Source organism: Festucalex cinctus, chromosome 12, assembly GCF_051991245.1.
Source record: "Festucalex cinctus isolate MCC-2025b chromosome 12, RoL_Fcin_1.0, whole genome shotgun sequence".
Taxonomy (NCBI): Eukaryota; Metazoa; Chordata; class Actinopteri; order Syngnathiformes; family Syngnathidae; genus Festucalex; species Festucalex cinctus.
Genome location: NC_135422.1, coordinates 8,350,327 through 8,368,124, shown reverse-complemented (window position 1 = coordinate 8,368,124; position 17,798 = coordinate 8,350,327). Strand labels below are relative to the sequence as shown.

The 17,798-nt window shown below is 41.6% G+C and overlaps 2 protein-coding genes across 3 annotated transcripts; one reads left to right on the top strand and one right to left on the bottom strand.

Annotated features, from left to right (window-relative positions):
* The first annotated feature begins 1,653 nt into the window (after positions 1 to 1,653).
* Positions 1,654 to 13,304, top strand: disp2 (dispatched RND transporter family member 2). 2 transcript variants are annotated; one of them, XM_077539106.1, is made up of 10 exons: positions 1,654 to 1,970; positions 4,782 to 4,926; positions 5,089 to 5,336; positions 5,413 to 5,442; positions 5,565 to 5,688; positions 6,897 to 7,012; positions 7,223 to 7,311; positions 7,768 to 7,865; positions 8,058 to 8,216; positions 8,310 to 13,304. In XM_077539106.1, exons 1-10 carry the CDS (start codon positions 1,876 to 1,878, stop codon positions 11,577 to 11,579), a joined length of 4,374 nt encoding a protein of 1,457 aa, XP_077395232.1. In that variant the 5' UTR covers positions 1,654 to 1,875; the 3' UTR covers positions 11,580 to 13,304. The 2 variants fall into 2 exon arrangements, with proteins under 2 accessions (XP_077395232.1, XP_077395231.1); XM_077539105.1 differs by having other exon boundaries at positions 7,220 to 7,311.
* rpusd2 (RNA pseudouridine synthase domain containing 2) lies at positions 13,225 to 17,138 on the bottom strand. The gene is made up of 3 exons (XM_077539107.1): positions 16,457 to 17,138; positions 15,919 to 16,215; positions 13,225 to 14,929 (listed from the first exon to the last, which is right to left on the bottom strand). Exons 1-3 carry the CDS (start codon positions 17,117 to 17,119, stop codon positions 14,162 to 14,164), a joined length of 1,728 nt encoding a protein of 575 aa, XP_077395233.1. The 5' UTR covers positions 17,120 to 17,138; the 3' UTR covers positions 13,225 to 14,161.
* Between the last annotated feature and the right edge of the window lie 660 nt (positions 17,139 to 17,798).

The following is a 17,798-nucleotide window of genomic DNA, read 5'->3' as shown; positions in this document are numbered from 1 at the left end:
TATAATTTATTCACGGGTGTTTTTCTTCTTTTTATTCATGTTAGCGTAAGACTTGTCACATGCAAATAGCTGTGCTAAAGATTATAAAGTGATGCATTTACCCAATCAAACTGACTTCCCTTCCTTCAAACAGTCAGTGATGCACTAACAGATAGAATTAGGTCACATTACTGAGATAAAAAAAAAAAAAAAAAGGCCTCCTCCCTTGTTATGTTTCTCATTTGAAACCTCTAAACTGACTTTGATCTCGCCTTTTACTGGTCCATGTCTTTTCAAGTGGCCTCCGCGAGACTGCCAGGATTCGGTGTCATGATTCTTATTAGGCAGCAGAGCCAGACCAGCATCCACCCTGGCAGCCGTCTCATTAGTGGCCACTCGTGCTTCTCTTTTTAAGCCAGCGCAGCTGAAAAACACATTTTATTATCTTGATATCTAAGCACACATAATCCTTTTAACAATTTTATATTTTCTTTGGGAATTCTAGTTGTATATTTTGCTTTGCATGAGACTGTGTATTCAGATTTGTCATCTTCTAACATCAATAGAAATGGGTTACAGGTGAACACAACAATTACTGAGGTAATGATGAATTGTACAAGGGTATGTCGAAAGAATGATTAGATTCATTACAGAGGAAGCCAATTGAACAGAAAAGAATGTCTTGACCAGGGCGCCATTCAAGCTCAGGTCATCACTTTTCATAATCTTCACTAATAAAAGGATAGGAAAGAGGACCGAAAACTGGTGAAAGCCAAACCAGTTCGTCTTCCTCTACTCGGACACGCCAGTTGTGCTGAGGTCAGGGGAGGCTTTAAAAAAATAAATAAATAATAATAATAATAATTCATTCATTCAATTGATTTCTACAATGATTTAGAAGGTTCAATGCACACTGATGTCACATTTCTGAATTATGAAATACGATGAGACCACACATAAGCGGAGCTCAGGATCTGTCTGCCTGCACCTCAGTGAAATCCACCAAAATCATGCTACACCACAACTTAGACCTGGTTTCACCAGGTCTCAAGTCTAGTCTCCTTTGTGTCACCAGATTGTAAGGTATGCCGGGCGCGTGTAATCGAAAATGACCTCAGTTAGCCAGAACGCTCGGCGAGATGCAGAGTGATCTGCCCTATTTCCAATCATGGTAAACAATAAACTTATCCTGGCGCGAAAATGAAGATACGCCAAATTTTAGTCCACCTGTCGATGAAAATCGGGCCCTATAGGTCAAACGCAAAGCCTGGCAAATCTAGCCAGAAATATCAGTTTTCAGACCCACTCAAGCATAGTGTGCCTACTTCCTTTGTTCTTAAAAATAAATTGTTTGCATTTTGGCAGGAAATCATACAACAAAATTGCCATTTTCTTAATTTCTTACAGATTAGAAATCCCCCCCCCCCCCCCCCAAAAAAAAAAACAAAAAACAAAAAAAACGCGCGCAATATCATCAAGTGTTGACGCTTGTGCAGGTGTACCTAATGTGGTGGCCATAGCGAAGCGATAGCTTTACTATAGTGACGTCAACCTAAATTAGCTTAATATAGCATTACTGTTTGTGGTTCCGCTTCAACACGGAAGCAGCGACTTGTTTCTGAACAACAAGGAGCCACTTGTATCCCCGTCGCAGGCGGTCCAGTGCGGGCGGGTTGGACAGAACCAGGCGGCGTCCTCAGCATCACCGCGGATCCGCCAATCGGAGCTCAGCTCGGGGCAGATTAACCCGCACAGCCCCGGTGGTGCTCCGTATAGTAGCCTCAGAAACAAGCTCGCGCGTCCGGAGCGGATGGGGACTGTTTGTTATTTGCTCAAATCTTCATCGCATTAATCCACATATTTTGCTTGTCAACGGCAAATGAAAACGAGCGGGAGATGGATGCTGGCTCGACCCCAGGGGACAGCACGGATGCGATAGTGATGGATGATTCTTCTACAGAAGAAAAGGACACCCAAGAGGCTTATCATAGGTGGGTTTATCTGGAGTAATTGTATTATGGCTCTTTTGAAGACACCACCTTGCTGTGAACAATTAGGCATGGCGAATGTTTCTAACGTGATATGCTGGCCACTTAATTAGGTACCCCTACGTTTTTAAATCAGATTCAATGGTTCATAAATGTTTCTTATAAAACCAATACTAATTGATTGGTGCGTGTCAAAAAGATATTTATTTAACTGTATGTTTATTAATAGTTTTTTTTTTTGTGCACTGGGGTACAACTGCACAATATCCTGCCCGTTTCAACCAAATTATTAGGAACACCTCTTGATACAAATGCAGCCTGCAATCCAACAGGGTTCATCAAGGCCTTGCACCTCAGATTCAGAACCAGAACCTCACAACTGTGAGGCACATGTGCAAGCCACTATAGGGACCATGCTGCCCTCAGTTATGCATAATAATTAAACACTTACTAACTCATACTCACCTGGGTATGATGAAGGTGTAGTTCAACTACCTGTTTAGATTATGGCGCATTACCGTTTTGGGTGCATTCAATCAGTATTTCCCCACCGTTACTGAACCAAAGCAAATATTTTACATTGGGGAAAGTACACAACATCATTTAACAATGTCACATATATTTAATGTCTTATTACGGTTTATAATCACAGCCTTAAAGAATGGAGAATAACTGTGCTCTGTGATTGGCTGGCGATCAGTCTGCTAAAAGACTTTGCAAAACTGCAGGTTAGCAGCAGTAAATAAAACATGTTATTTTCAAATTAAAAACATGCACCAATCTACAACATCCACTTATAAATCACAACTTTTTCTTTGTATATTCTAGTGTACTTTGATGTTGAACCGGTTTTGCCTGGCGTCAGGGTGCAATATGAATTTACATTCATTGCACGACATGAAGCTGGCTGACACCTCCATGGATTATTTTTGTACTCATTGGCTGAAATATTGATGAGTTGCTCAAATTGCTCCCCTCATACGCTTGTGTGCTTATTACTACCAGATCTTGGCAAGACAGCAAAAATAAGATGCCAGTTTAGCATCTAATAATGATTTAGTGATACGGTCAATAGATGGAGACATTCATTCGATTACGCTTCGTATCATGTTACAGGTTAATGTAATACAAACAACTAAGTCCACTGCTACTGCGCTGTCTTCCATCACTGTGCCTTATTAGAGGATCCACATTAAAGAGTAAGGAGCAAGCGGTTCAGAAAATGGATGAATGGTTGGAAGGACACTTGCCTGTGTTGATTTACTGTGTCGCCATAGTGACACGACAGGAAGTGCGGTCGCCTCCAGTCCACTGTGGAAAAACAAGCATAAGCTTTCCTTTATTGACTCACAACTGCAATGTGTCATCATGTTGTGCCTTGAAACACAGCATTCCGATTAATAGTTTGTTTGTGTGGAATATGAATTAAGCACAAACATCTGTTTTTATCCGTCTCAGCGGGCGGCCATTTTGCCACTTTGCTGCTGGCCGAAATTGACATCAGAGTTGCTCAGGGCTCAGATAACGACCAATCACGGCTCAGCTTGTCAACGTCACATGAGCAAACTTTTCTGAGCCCTGAGGAACCATATTGTCAATTCCGTCGACACGGTGGTATAAATTCGAACAGGAGGCCTGTTAAAATCACTAATTTGACATGCTGCTCGACTTAACGCCAACACAATGTGGAAACAACTCTATTTAAAACGTGGCAGACTAGAAAATGATTTCTGCCAGATTGATCTAATGTTCTGTCTCTCAATTAATTTCGCTGCACGTGTCCGCTAGCTAACTTACCGTGCTTAGCCTAGCCTGTCTGTTCCCTCTGTTTCAGGTTATTGACAAAATAAGTGTATTCAAGAAATTTACAATTTTACTCCATCGTCCGTCTGGGTGTGAATAATGAATGGAAGTTTACAAGCATGATCTTTCTGTCTTTAGATGAACTAGTTGGAGATTTGCAATTCTGTTTTTGTTGTTGTTGTTTTTTTTGCCTGTTGACAATTCTGAACATCCGTTCATTTATGATATTTCTGCAATGAAACTCGTCCTTTACACAGTGAAAACAAACGGAGTTATTGTATTGCCTTTGCCTGTGACTAGCATACAAACCAGTCAGATTGTTATAGTAGTCAAACGATATTTCATCACATTTTGAAATCAAAATACTCCTCACAAATCAAATTACAATCTAAAGTCCAATAATGACAATGGACGGAAACGGTCATTTTACAGAGTAAGACCACCATTTTGACTTGTGACATAAGCTCAGAATTGTTAATAAACTCCATTAGAGCAAGATCGCACAATTAAGTGCACCTGTTTTGTCACTTAAGGGTTAAAGACTGCTTGCAAGCTTTAAGGTTTACAGTTAGAAATACACTTTCAGTGCTTTAAAATTACGACGACTCATTTTATTTTTTTTTTAACTTGATTTTCACACAGACACGATGCACACATCGCTTATTGTTTTACATGCATCAGTGGTGGCAAGATTGCCCAAGCAAGTACAGTTGCCAATTGCCATCTATAAAAGCTGGCTACTCCGTGGATACATTAGGATGTGGCACAATATCAGCACGTGACACGGCATCAGTCACATCAGCTCACTCTTACTACCCCATTTTCTATTTCTCTTCTTTAATTACTTGCTTCCAGTTGTCACAATGAAGCACCCAGAGCTCCATTCCATTCTTTGCCTCATTAGTTCCGCTCATAACTAAGCGGGGAATCTAAAGGCGAGGCAGGAATGAAATAGCTACAACTTGGAAAGGTTTCATTTTTGTCATTCCTCCTGTGACTCGACGTCCACAGCGGGATCCCGGTGCTGTCGCTGTGCCCTCCCGACAGCATATATCCGGAACAGACCAATTTGAATGCCAGCCAAGCTGAGCGGGAGCTATGCGACAGCTGTAGCAGCCTTGATGGACCCTCTTCATCCAGCCAGCTTTATCACCAAGTATGTATAAAATATGCTTGCACTGTGTTTTATGATACACTACATGTGTGCCGTCTGGTACCATTCCTTGGTGCAAATGCTTTTTTTTGTCGTGGACAATAAGATGGGAAATTCCAACTTGGCCAGTCCTACTGTATTTTTGTCTTTCTCCCGTGCATTGAGGTTCCTCAGGGTCAGCTCCGTAAATGCCCCCACTGCAGCCCCTACGATGCTCTTAAGGCAAACACATGCGAGCCAAACAGCACCAGCGGCCCTCACGCAGAGGAAGGTGCAATGGTCCGAGTGGGCCACAGCTGTAGCTCAACCCGTCAGACGTCTCGCCAGCACGGTGCAGCGAGACGTCACTGGGTGCATGGATCCGGTGAAGGCGGCACGCAGAGACCGACGGCGCGTCACATGGTGACAGTTGGGTGTGTTTACAGGTTTCGTTTCTATTTGTAGCAATTTTTGAGAGGAGCGTTTAGTTATAATTGCTGTCATTAACAGGGATGGAGGACTCTACTGCTTTGTCAGAAAGTAAGAAAAGACAACTTTTCTATTGTATATGACAGCTAAATAAAAAATAAAAAGAAACACTTACTCTGATATTGACAGCTTTTTTTTTTTTTTACTTCTTCATTTCTACCTCCACTTGACAGTTATTCCCAGATGCTGGTGGACTACCCGTTAGAGGTTCTCGTGGGATGTGCCTTGCTGCTACTCGGATGCTCTCTGGCTGGCCTCTGCATCGGGCCGCTGCCGGATTTCTCTGAGCCTCTGCTGGTGCGTGGTTGAGAATTTGGCCTCACAAGATATTATATGGTGTAAAAAAAAAAAAAAAAAAAAAAAGACGTAGTGTATTAATGATGTTCAAATGAGACGAGTATACCACATGTGGGTTATCACAGTACAAGTTGAAGTATTGGGGAAAAAAGTCACAACCATTATTGAGCTCCGATTTGGTCAATATAGAATCACAATAATTCCACCAAGAATAATTAATCTGTTACAGAATCACCGTTACCGTCATATAACTCTTAGGCAATGTTTTAGTTGAGATTTTAATCATTATTCACTGTTAGAAATATGTAAAAAGAAATGTTCCTAAAAAATAAATAAATTAAACAATAAATTGCTTACTCACCCTTTGACGATGAGAGCTGCCTTTGTAGAGTACATTGTTGACAGCGCTAACCATCCAGGAAAGAGATTTGTACCGCTTTCTATGTAACGTTTATGCTACGTCGTTAAAAAAATAAAATAAAATAAAAATTGCGTTTCTACAGTCATCCCATTTTGCCATCACAGGACCATCTCTGATGGGGAAAAAAATTGCAAACAAGAAAAAAAATCAAATGGCAAAGCAGAGATTTGCTGAAGTCTGCATGTTTGAAAACCACGTCAATTTTTCTTGCAAACTTTCATTGAACTTCAAATTGTGTGACATTAGGTTTGTTCACATTTAGAGGTTCCACTGTAGCCAGAAAGTCTTTTTTCTTTTTTTTAAAAACTAAATTCAGTGCATTCCTTTTCAAACCCGACTCTCATAAGCACAACTTTCTTCGGAAACTCAGGCACATCAAACGAGCAATATGCTGTTTACACCAAAGCATAGTCTGTCAAATTAAATTCACCTTAGGGCTCATCTCTTTGAAATTGAAATACGAGCATTCCTAACCACCTCAGGTTGATTGTTAATTACTGTTTCCATAATGACTTCAGTCTCATCTCCATCATCCTTCACAATGCTAAATTACATCAAATTACACTCTCTGTAATCTCGATGAATTTAATTAAAAAAGGAATGAAAGCATTCCTACAGGAGATGAATTAATTAATGTAGAAAATTAAATGTCCTGCTCTTGGTGTTAGTTAAGGACGATCCATACTTTAAGAAAAAAAAAAACAACAACAACAGCTGCATGACTCCTACACATACGTAGAAACGCTCTTTCTGTTTTGATTTCTGCTTTTGTGTGTTGTTTATTCAGGGCTTCGAGCCACGAGGGACAAACATCGCAGTCCGCCAGTCCAGCTTGTCCAAGCTGCGGGAGAACACTGGCCCGGGGAAACCGTTGTCTCTTTTGCCACAGCAGCTCAGTAAAAGGTCAGCGGAGAGTTTGAGCGGAAGGCACGCACTCAAGACAACAAGCTCGGCTCCACACGTACACACTTTACATGATGGGAACAATCCGTCTCGGTACTGTGAAACGGTCTTAGGCGACTATCTTTGTTATTTTAATGGCGTTCTACATGGAAATCATTTTGAGATGGTACAGTAGGAATCAATAGGACAGTCTTCTGTTACTTTCAGCAGTGATGGCATCCGCAACACCACTGGACTTCGATTCAAGAGGATGCTAGCCAGAGACCCGAGTTCAGAGTCTTTCCTCTGCGACGCACCCGGTGAGTCAGTCTTGACCAGAACTTACAATAGTGCTCATAAGTTTACATACCCTAGGGCAGGTATGTCTGTCAACCAGTGGTGAATTGTGATATATACAACTTGTGCTCATAAGTTTGCATACCCCTTACTGTAAACGTATTAGCAGTTACATGTACTGAGCTCTCTTTTCCAGGGATTAGTTTACATACCCCTAGGTATACTCCTGTAAACTTATGAGCACAGCTGTAACTCAAATAGGACTGACCATTTTACTGCATCTCCTTAAGGGGCGAATAGCAGGTCTGTCATTTCTGGTTTGTGTCTTTTAAGAGTACTGCAATTTTCAGTTTCGATTCGGGCTTAGTGCTAATAGTTTTGTTTTATTGAATTATCCGAAACAGAACTGTTCAAATGCAAGAATAAAATGCTGATTCATAGGTTACTGTATGTTGAGTCCATCTGTCTCCTTCTCACAGGCCAGCATTTGGCGCAGCTAGTGTTCCGCTCAGAAAGCTCAGCCAGTCTCTGGAGCCTGAAAGCCATCCATGCCATGTGCGAGATGGAGCAATCCAGAGTATGATCTGATCTATACTCGTGCCTCCATTTCACCTCTTTGTCTTCAGCCATCTGCTTGCTTACTCAGATCCTTAACCATCATTCTATTTTGACAAGCCATGTTGAAATCCTCGGGAACATTGGCTCCTATGAAGCTTAATTGGTTAATTAGTCCCGGACGTTTTCAAAAAATTTCCCTTGTTTGTCTCAGATACGCTCCCAGGCTCAGTTCCAGGATGTGTGCCAGGAACACGTGAGAGGCGAGGCTGAGGCGGCATCAAGAAGCGGCTGCTGTCCCAGCTGGTCCCTGGGAAATTACTTAGCCGCCCTCACTAATGCCTCCTGCTGCTTAGGCCTAACCTCACAACAGGTAGCAATCACACAGAGGATCTAAGAGCTCCCAGCAATTATTTTTGCCACATTTGAAAGCCATTTCATGTATAATGTATTGTTTTGACCTTAGGTCTCTGTGGCGCTTAACCTTCTCCGGAAGTGTGCACCTTACTACCATGATGGACATCTAGTGGAGGCCTGTTTTGAGAGACCCAAATATGGCAGCTGCACTTCTGTCCCGTCACGCTGCAAACAGACCCGCATAGTGTTCCAAATCCTGCATTTCCTGGTTGATAAAGATTTCCTCAGCCCGCAGACGGCCGCGTATCAGATCCCCACCCTCAAGTACAGTCTTCTGTTTCTACCGGTGGAGAAAGGGGAACGCATGATGGAGATCTACATGAGGAGTCTTAAGGGAAAAGATTTGACTCATAACAATACCACTATCACTGGCATGGACCTCGGACTCAAGCAGACACTGTTCAAGTATTACCTAGCAAGAGACTCGGTGTTCCCCGTTCTTGCTGTCATTTCTCTTCTTATCACAATGGCTGTCTATCTTCACTCTCTCTTCATGGTGGCATTATCTGTGGTAGCAATCAGCGGGTCCCTCCTTACTTCCTATTTCCTTTATAAAGTCGCATTTCGCCTGACTTTCTTCCCACTGGTTAACCTCTCGGCAGCGCTTATTCTCCTGGGAAGTTGCTCCAATCAAGTTTTTATCTTTGCAGACTTCTGGAATATGCAGTTGTCCCAGAAGCCCTCTGCATCCTTGGAAAAGCGAGTTCACAGGGTTGTGCAGGAAATAGGCTATTTGATTTTAGCTTCGGGATTGACTTCCAGCGTGGCGTTTTGCTCTGGTTATCTCAGCAGCATCACGGCTATCAGATGCTTTGCAGTTTATCTCGGAACCGCCTCATTCATCAGTTCCCTCTTGGCACTTGTGTGGCTGCCATGCTCTTTCATCTTGCGTGAACGTTATACGGAAGCATCCTCTGCGTCCGCTTCGCCGCCGGGGTGGAAGCCCTGTTGTGCCAAAAACACAGGCGGCTTCTGGGACGCAAGCTCACGCAAGAGGTTCCTTTTCACATTTGGGCAGAAGCTGAGAGAACTAAAACGAGGTCTCGCCGACACGTCCAATTTAGTGTTCCACAAAATCCTGCCTTGCGGAGTGGTGAAGTTCCGATATATCTGGGTGTGCTGGTTCGCAGTGCTGGCTGCGGGCGGCACGTACATGGCCTGCTTTGTTCCCGGAATGAAGCTGCCTACACTAGACAGTGCCATCACTCAGCTTTTCCGCTCCAGCCACCCATTTGAGCGATATGACGCGGAATATCGCCACATGTTTATGTTTGAGAGACAGACGAATGGAGAAGATAGGCCTGTGACACTGACACTTGTTTGGGGCATCAAAGCGATCGATAACGGTAATCACTTTAACCCAAAAAGTAACGGCTCTTTGGTACTTGATCCTGACTTTGCAATGAGTCAACCTCGCGCTCAGGTTTGGTTGAGGGACCTGTGTGGACATGTGCAAAACCAAAGCTTTTACTCTGCACCTTCCCCCGAGGACAAAGAAGCCATGAGAGATAATATCTGTTTTGTAGAGCAGCTAATACACTGGGTCTCTCTCAGAAGGTGCTCAGAGAGTGATGACACACTCCACATTTGCTGCAACAATGTCACTTTCCCCTTCCCTCCTATAGTTTTTGAGAACTGCCTGAGCATGATGTTGGCAGAGAGGTACGCTGAGGGCCATTTGACACATGGCGGTGGCGCATACTTCCAGCCAGATGGCCGGATTGCCGCTCTGGTGCTGGCATTCAAAACCACATACCGCTATAGCTTCACCTTTAGCCAAACAAATGTTTTCTACAGAGAAACCCTGCAGTGGTTTAACAAAGAAATATCAGGGGCACCGCCAGGTTTGGAAAACGGCTGGTTCATCAGTCAGCTGTCTCTTTTTGACCTACAGCAAGCATTGAGCTCAGAGATGGTGGTGGTTGCTGGCACTTCAGTTGCTCTTACATTTATTTTGCTGCTCCTAGCCACCTGCAATATTCCTTTAAGCATGTATGGAACTGTGGCGGTAGGTGGCAGCGTGTTTGTCACTGTCGGACTCCTGGTTCTCCTGGAGTGGCAGCTGAGTGGAATTGAAGCTCTCTTCATCTCATCTGCAGCTGGGTTATCTGTTGACTTTGTAGCCAACTACTGCATTTCCTACTGTTTTGCACCTCACTCAGACAAAATAGGGAAAGTAGCACATTCGACTAAGAGGATGGGCTGTCCTGTAGCAATAGTTTCCGGTGCGTTTTTCTGCACCGGGATCATCATGCTGCCTTCGACAGTCTTGCTCTTCAGGAAACTGGGAATTTTCTTGTTTTTGGTGAAATGTGTAGCATGTGGATTTGCAACCTTCTTTTTCCAGTCACTGTGCTGCTTTTTCGGTCCTCAGAAAAACTGCGGGAGGATTCCGCTCCTGTGTTTGTCAGACCCGTCTGGTGGGATGCTCTCATACTGCTCAGGAGCAGAACCGGGTCCCTCGTCTACTAACGGGGCCTTAGGAAGAGCTAGAGCGAAGAAGACTTACGACAAAGACACAGGTTGTTACCTTTACCCAAACGAAGAGAGGCTGAAACAGACAGAAACAGGAGGCGGGGTCAGGGGGCCAGAGCAGTACGAGCTGCAGCCTTTGGCCTATCGACTGAGTGACAGCTTTGAGAACAGCACTTGCACCAGTAAGCTGTCTAATAGGCCGTCTGTGCTCTCTGATGAGATTGAGTACTGTGGGAGGGACTCATCCTTGGATGGGGAAAGTGGGGAGATGTGTAGCCGGCAAGCGCCTCCAGCTCTGCAGACTTCATCGCCATACAAAGAGAACCCAACACGATCTGTAGGCCTGGCAAAAGACAACATGACCAATGGCAAGAGGCTGTGTAAAACCTGCCAAGATCGTTCTAATACGTTGCAGCAGTGGACCAATAAAACATTTTCATCCTCCTCTAGCATGGATGAAACTATAATTAGCCACACACTCGAGACCACTGACCAGCCATGTCTGTGCACGGAGGATCAAACCACAGAAGAACGACTCCTTCAGCCCTCCTCGCAGTCTGTGAGCTCGTGCGAGTTTCTGGATGACTCTAACGAAACATGTTTGAGTGACGTTGAACCGGGGTCTTCCAATGCCCAGCAAGGCGATGGAGAAACTCAATTACCACCGGGACACCTGAATGGGAAGAGAGACACTCTGCGTCTTTCACTCAGAGAGACCGTTTATGAGATGTGTGCTAAAGGTCGTAACAGCCAGACTGATGAAATTGTCATTTTACCCAACAGCAAGCCAGACCTACCAGATGTTTGGATAAAGAGAGATGGACAACGAGATGATACACTATAAGCAGAACCCTGCGCATGAATACACTTAATCTGTGTCTTTATGCAAATATTTTAAGCTAACAAAAACATGCCCGTCTGCTGGAAACATTCAATTCAATAGGTCACCTGGTTAACTAATAGGGATGTAACTATAAGCGCAATATCGTGATATTAAAACTGCCACAATATCATCGTCATCATGTTCATGATATTTAAATGCAACACGTGTTAAAAAAAAAAAAAAGTCATGTTGATTTCTATTTGTGCAGTTCTAGCACCCTCTAGTGGCTAGTTTTTTAGTGCAATTTAATATTCATTAGGGATGTTTTGGCCCTTCTATGTTTAAAATCTACACTAATTGTCAGATGACGCGGAACATAATATTCCTGTGAAGCAAGTCAATATGTAGAGGAACTTAATGTGCATGTGCAGTAACAACATAACATAATAATAATAATAATAATAAACATTGACGTTATGTACAAAAAACAATATTGTGCTTTTTTTAGTATGAGCTCATTTTTTTTACAATATTGTGACCTTTTTTTAAATATCGCCAACCTCACCACAATATTGTGATAATTATCATATCGTGAGCTTCATATTGTGATAATATTGTATCGTGAGATTTGGATATCGTTACATCCCTGTTAACTAAAGTATGATCAAGTACAATACTGCAGTCTTGTGTCTGCAGCCATAAAACTGGCCTTTTACATTTATAAACAGTCACAACATGAAGAGATTTGACCTCTAATTACATTCAATTAAAACGATGACTTATTTCCAAAATGAATGTTTGTAAAACTTGCACTAAATTGGGTCAAGTCACTGTCAAAATCTAACTAGACTACCAACAAAACATTATCAGAGGGAACAGTCAAATAAAGCAAACATTCATAGACGCTGTACGCTAAAGATGCTATCAACTGGAAGGAGACTTAAAAAAAAATCCAGGAATAATTTCACACACGTGCTGTTATAACATTGGTCAATAGAGCGTGCTCTGGGCCAGCAATAGCAACACTCATTCACAGCCAGATTTTGTAACACTTCTTATATTCAAGGCTTAAAGAGCTGTCTAGTGTCAAAATTGAGACAAAACAGCCTGAACTACGATTAAGGCTGATTAAAGTTGGCAAGCAACTGTGATGTTACATTCGTTGAAGTTGGTTGGACCACAATGTTTTTCCCTTGCGGTCACTGAGGAAGCCAGTTAAATGTTTGTCGATTGCAGTGTCAAGATTTGTAAGCATTTAGTGTTGTGTAAATGAAAGTTTGTATGTGTGGGTTTCAGTGCAAAATACTCAAGAGTGTATAGTGTGTTTAATTTCTGATCATGAAGAGGAGTAATTGTTAACTTTGTTCCAACATTGCAAAAAACAAAAAAACAAAAACATTTGGAACAGAATTTGTTCAATTCCAAAACAAGTAACAAAATGTGCCAAACATTTTGACTTTTATATGCAAAGTTACCTGTTTTGTGTTTGTGTGCAAAAGGTAAATGAAAATGTTCATAATGTTGTGATGTCATGTTGAGTGTCAAACTGAAAGTGTTCTGCGGTTCAGAAAATTGTTTAAGAAGTAAGACTGCATTGTGACAATTTAACAAGCTTTCACAACAACTTACTCAGATTTGGAGAACAGAATCATTGGAGACTTTTGAAAAGAAGAAAAAGCTCACTTTATTTAGAGGACAGAAAGTGTAACATTTTTCAATTAGTTGAAATTAAACATGTTTCCCACAGAGTGAGTTTTGATGTTATTTTTTCCCCACATCGTTTGCAACTTATTACAATTAAGCTAAAAGCATTAAAAGAAAAAACATCCTTAGTTAAAATACCTCATAAATACACTTTATGATGATTTATTATGAGACTTAGATTCTGATGCTCATACTGTTAAGTGTGTAGCCAAACCAATGATTTTTCCTTATTTTTTCTTAAACATCTCCAAACACATAATGGTACTTCCACTTCAGACCTCACCTTCCCCGTCACTTTGTTTTGACAACTATGAAAATAGGAGCTTTATATGCCAACAACCTCGAATGACTGAAATATTTAAAATAATGCGGCAATATAGGTAGGCTATATTTGAGATACTCAAAATCAGGTGGCTAAATTAGCCATTAAAGAATTACGTTTTGTAAAATGTCATAATCAGACACTCCATACAGGTTGGATGAAACATGTCTGGTGCTAAAACTTGGCCATTATCACAAAAAGTGTCTTTGGTGTCCTCACCAGAAACACACCATCATGAAAGATGTAGCAGAATAATGAATATCTAAAGTCCAATCATAAGTGGCCAAATATTTGCCTACAAACAGGAACAATTAGAATCTTACATTTGTTTCCTTCATTCTTTGCCATTTTTTTTCCATTGGATGCCATGATTTTACCATTTAGCAAATTTGGTTGTTACCGGACAGTATTGCTAAATTAAGGATGCCATCAAAAAAAAAAAAAAAAAAAAAAAAAAAGGTGATTTTCATAAAAAACGAAATGCAACAAAAACTATAATATAATTTTTGTATTTATTTTCCCAGTCATCATTTCATGTGAAAGCAATTTCAAAGACGCCTATAGTGGAGTTCTTGTATCAATCCACGTCCGACCAGTCCTCTTTGGCCCATTCAGGTAACCGTGTCGAATATTCAAAGTCTGGTCCTTTGTAACGTAAAGCGTGCAGGTACATGATGAGTTCTTTTTCAGTGGGGTCAGCTCGCACTAGTTTGCACTCACTGCACAAGGGATCCGTTGTTGCCGGCATGTGGCCTCCATGTGATTTATCCGAACGATGGTCCTGAGATCCTTCCAGTAATGCGTTGTCACAGCTGACGTCTGAAGAACATGTCGCCTGCGGTATGATTTCACCACATTGCAACTGGTGAGTTTCTCCGCTCTTCTCCGCTTCACAAGAACCACTCCCCAGTTTATTATCCTTCCGCCCCTCTTGAGACAACATGCTCCCGTTGTCAGATACATCCAGCAGGTGGAGGCTCTCCTGACGCTGATGTTCCTCTACCAGAGCTTTGAGGATCTCCTCATCACTCTTTCCCACCAAGCCCCCTTTCCCCCTGTGAGGACCCCAGGCGGAGGCGCCGTAGATGGGATCGTTCAGGATGGGGAAGCCCAGGTACTGGAGGTGCACCCTGATCTGATGGGTGCGACCGGTCAGTGGCAAACAGCGCACCACGCTGGTCTTTCCATTAAAGCTAAGTCTTTGGAACACCGTCCGACACTCCTTTCCCTTTGGGTCGACGCGGCACAGCCCGATTTTAAAGGACACAACCAGGATGGGTTCCTCGCAGACCAACTCACCGTCTGGAAACTCACCTTCCACTCGGCACACATACTCCTTTTCAAGCTGTTAGGAAAAATTCAAAGCTCTAAATCATTTTTGTCACGGGCCACATTATAGTTAAGGTTTCCCGCAGAAGGTCATTATGACCATACAAATGTTGAATCTTCACATATTATTACATAAACACAACAGTGAGATGTCAAGGATAATACTTGTAGTTTGTTCAACTGTTCAAATTACTTTAAAAAGGGGCTTTGTAACAAAAATCGTTTTTAACTTCTTCATATGATATTTTGCTCAAAATTTTAGCAAAAATCATGACAGTTGAGGAAAAAGACTTTCTTCTGCGGACCACATAAAATGATGTGGTGGTCCGGATCTGGCCCCCGAGCCATAGTTTGGACACACCAGCTCTGAATGCTTTCTAAATAGGGCTGGGTTTAAAAACCAAAAAACAAAAACAAAAAAATCGATATTGAATTGATTTTCCTTTTCGAGCGCGGTATAAATTCATGAAACCTTGAATTGATTATTTTAATATCTCCTTTTTCCCATAAATTAACAACAAAATAGAATTTTAAAGGCCAAATTTTTTTGTATCTTACCGTTTTCTTGAAATGTACTGTTTACTTGAATTTAAAATTACTTTCTTACATTGCACCTTGACAATTCAGAATATTTTTAATTTACAATTATTCAATTAGAATTATGAAAACATTTTCAATCTCATCAATGCTGATATCAATGTTTGTGCAACACTAAAGTGATTATAACACGTGCTATTTTCATTCAATTAAATAAATCATTTAACCAGTTACTGCCTCGGCAAAATTTAATTTGGAATTTAATGTTTGTGGAGTTTTTTTAATGTTGTTATTTAAGCATTAACGTTCCATAATTAATCAATATCGGATTGAACGAAATTAATCGAAATCAAATTGAACTGAACTTTTGTGAATCGAAATTGAATCGATTGATAAAATTTGAAACGATACCCAGCCCTTTTTCTAACCACAACAGGGAACGAAAAAAGCCTTGAAGAAAGAACCTACCTTCCTGTCTCTCACCAGCTGATCCAATTTCTTGGAGATCTCCAGAGTCCTGGCAAAGAGCAGCACTCCCGAGGTGAGTCGGTCCAATCTGTGGACCGTGTGCAGCTCCGTGATGCCCCGCTCTTTGCCCAGGATGAAAATCACCGTGTTGTGTCGGAAACGGCCGCACGGGTGAACGGGGATGGAGGCGGGCTTGTCAACCACGAGGACTTCACCGTCGTCCACCAGGACCTCCAGAGGTTTGCCAACGACGGGGGGCTCGTGACGATGGACTGTATTCTTCATGTGGTCATTGTTCTGCATCAGGGACAATGTGCTCTTACAGTGGAAGTTTTTTCCCCTATATTTGAGTGCAGTGTAGTCTTAAAATAGCTTATAATATGAAATATAGGTTTTCTTTGTCTTGTTTGTATTACCAATTGTCTTGTACCTTATATTTTGTTTTAAGTAGAAACACATACTGGGAAATATTCATTGTTTTAGGGACAAAATGACATGATATCCAAACAAAGTGTCCAACCGTATTTATGGCACTGACCTTGAGTATCACTGACAGGTCTTCCACGGGGGTCTCATTCAAGCGGATGCGACCCTCTTTGACAGCCTTCTGGTAGTACTCAATGGACTCTGCTCGGAACTCACTCTCGAACACTTCCAAGAGGCTCTTCCCTATCCAGCGACCTTTGCAGTAGGTCTTGAAGTCAAAATAATACGGGTGCACTTTACGCAGGCCGTCCTCGAAGTAATACGAGGTCTCGTCGAAATGTTCCTGCCTGAAACTGACACCCGGGTTACGCTTCTGGGGAGGAGGTACATATCTCTCCCCGGGACGGAGCTTCTTTCCTCGGGCTCCTCTCTTCCTCTTGCCGCAGAGGCCAGCCTCGTCGCTTTTACGTTTGCCGGTTACTTTGGCGCCTTCCAACGCGGTTCCCTGTGTGGACACCGGGCTTTTTTCTTCCACCGGTGTGGCTGCTTCCAGCTCCATGGGAGACACACAACGAACTGTGACGTTTGTAAATATTTGGGAAAGTGTATGTCTATTACGATTAGAAAGATGGCTTTTACGGAAATTACATAATGCAGAACTGTAGTGATAGTATATAATTTGGTTCACTAAATGTCTTGCAGCTTCAACGCGAAGTAAAAATGACAAATGTGGAATGAATTTTTCAAAACCTAGGACCGTCAATCCCGCGTGCATCGCTGAGAGGGGTCCTTCGAAAACAGCAGGCGCACTTATGTGACGTCATTTTGTAGTCCGAACAACCAACCGGTCAAGTTAACGTACAGTTCACTCGATTCCATAATTCTAAAACAAATTTTAGAATCTCTATTCATATATTGCTACCTAAATGATATTCTATACCATATATAACTATAAAATATATATATTTTTTTTTAAAACTTAATGACTTAAAATTACACGTGAAACAAAATATAATTGATGTATTTAAAAACCAAAAAAAAAAATTCTTAAAGATTGAACGCAAACGTACTGTCAAGTACAACACAATGTTAAATAAAAAATCTACTGTACTAAATAAATAACTAAAGTACTGTACTGGGTTAAAAAAAAAAAGAAAAGTATGCACTGCTGCAATCTTCATTTTTGATTGAAATGCATGTTTTAAATTTACATTTTATTTGCATTTTTAATTCAGGAATTCATGTACATTAATAGTGGCACTGGTGTGACGCGGTGCCACATTTTGAGAATCACTGCTGTATGTAATTGAACAAAATATCGATGCATAAATATAACAAATAATGATTGCGCTATTATTAATAGTTTTGCAGCACGTTCAAACCTCGCTTACAAATTTATTAGTACATTTGAAAACAACAGGGAGCTAAAGTTTCACAGTACACAACTGAAACTC

What these genes read in the sequence shown, in the direction of transcription:
- disp2 (XM_077539105.1), top strand. Translation starts at nt 1,876, where the DNA reads ATGGATGCTGGCTCGACCCCAGGGGACAGCACGGATGCGATAGTGATG. An exon ending in CCAGCCAGCTTTATCACCAA is followed by an intron (nt 4,927 to 5,088) that starts GTATGTATAAAA and finishes CCGTGCATTGAG; the next exon opens with GTTCCTCAGGGTCAGCTCCG. An exon ending in CCACAGCAGCTCAGTAAAAG is followed by an intron (nt 7,013 to 7,219) that starts GTCAGCGGAGAG and finishes TGTTACTTTCAG; the next exon opens with CAGTGATGGCATCCGCAACA.
- rpusd2 (XM_077539107.1), bottom strand. Translation starts at nt 17,119, where the DNA reads ATGCACGCGGGATTGACGGTCCTAGGTTTTGAAAAATTCATTCCACAT. An exon ending in ACCTGTCAGTGATACTCAAG is followed by an intron (nt 16,216 to 16,456) that starts GTCAGTGCCATA and finishes TCCCTGATGCAG; the next exon opens with AACAATGACCACATGAAGAA. An exon ending in AGCTGGTGAGAGACAGGAAG is followed by an intron (nt 14,930 to 15,918) that starts GTAGGTTCTTTC and finishes TTTTCCTAACAG; the next exon opens with CTTGAAAAGGAGTATGTGTG.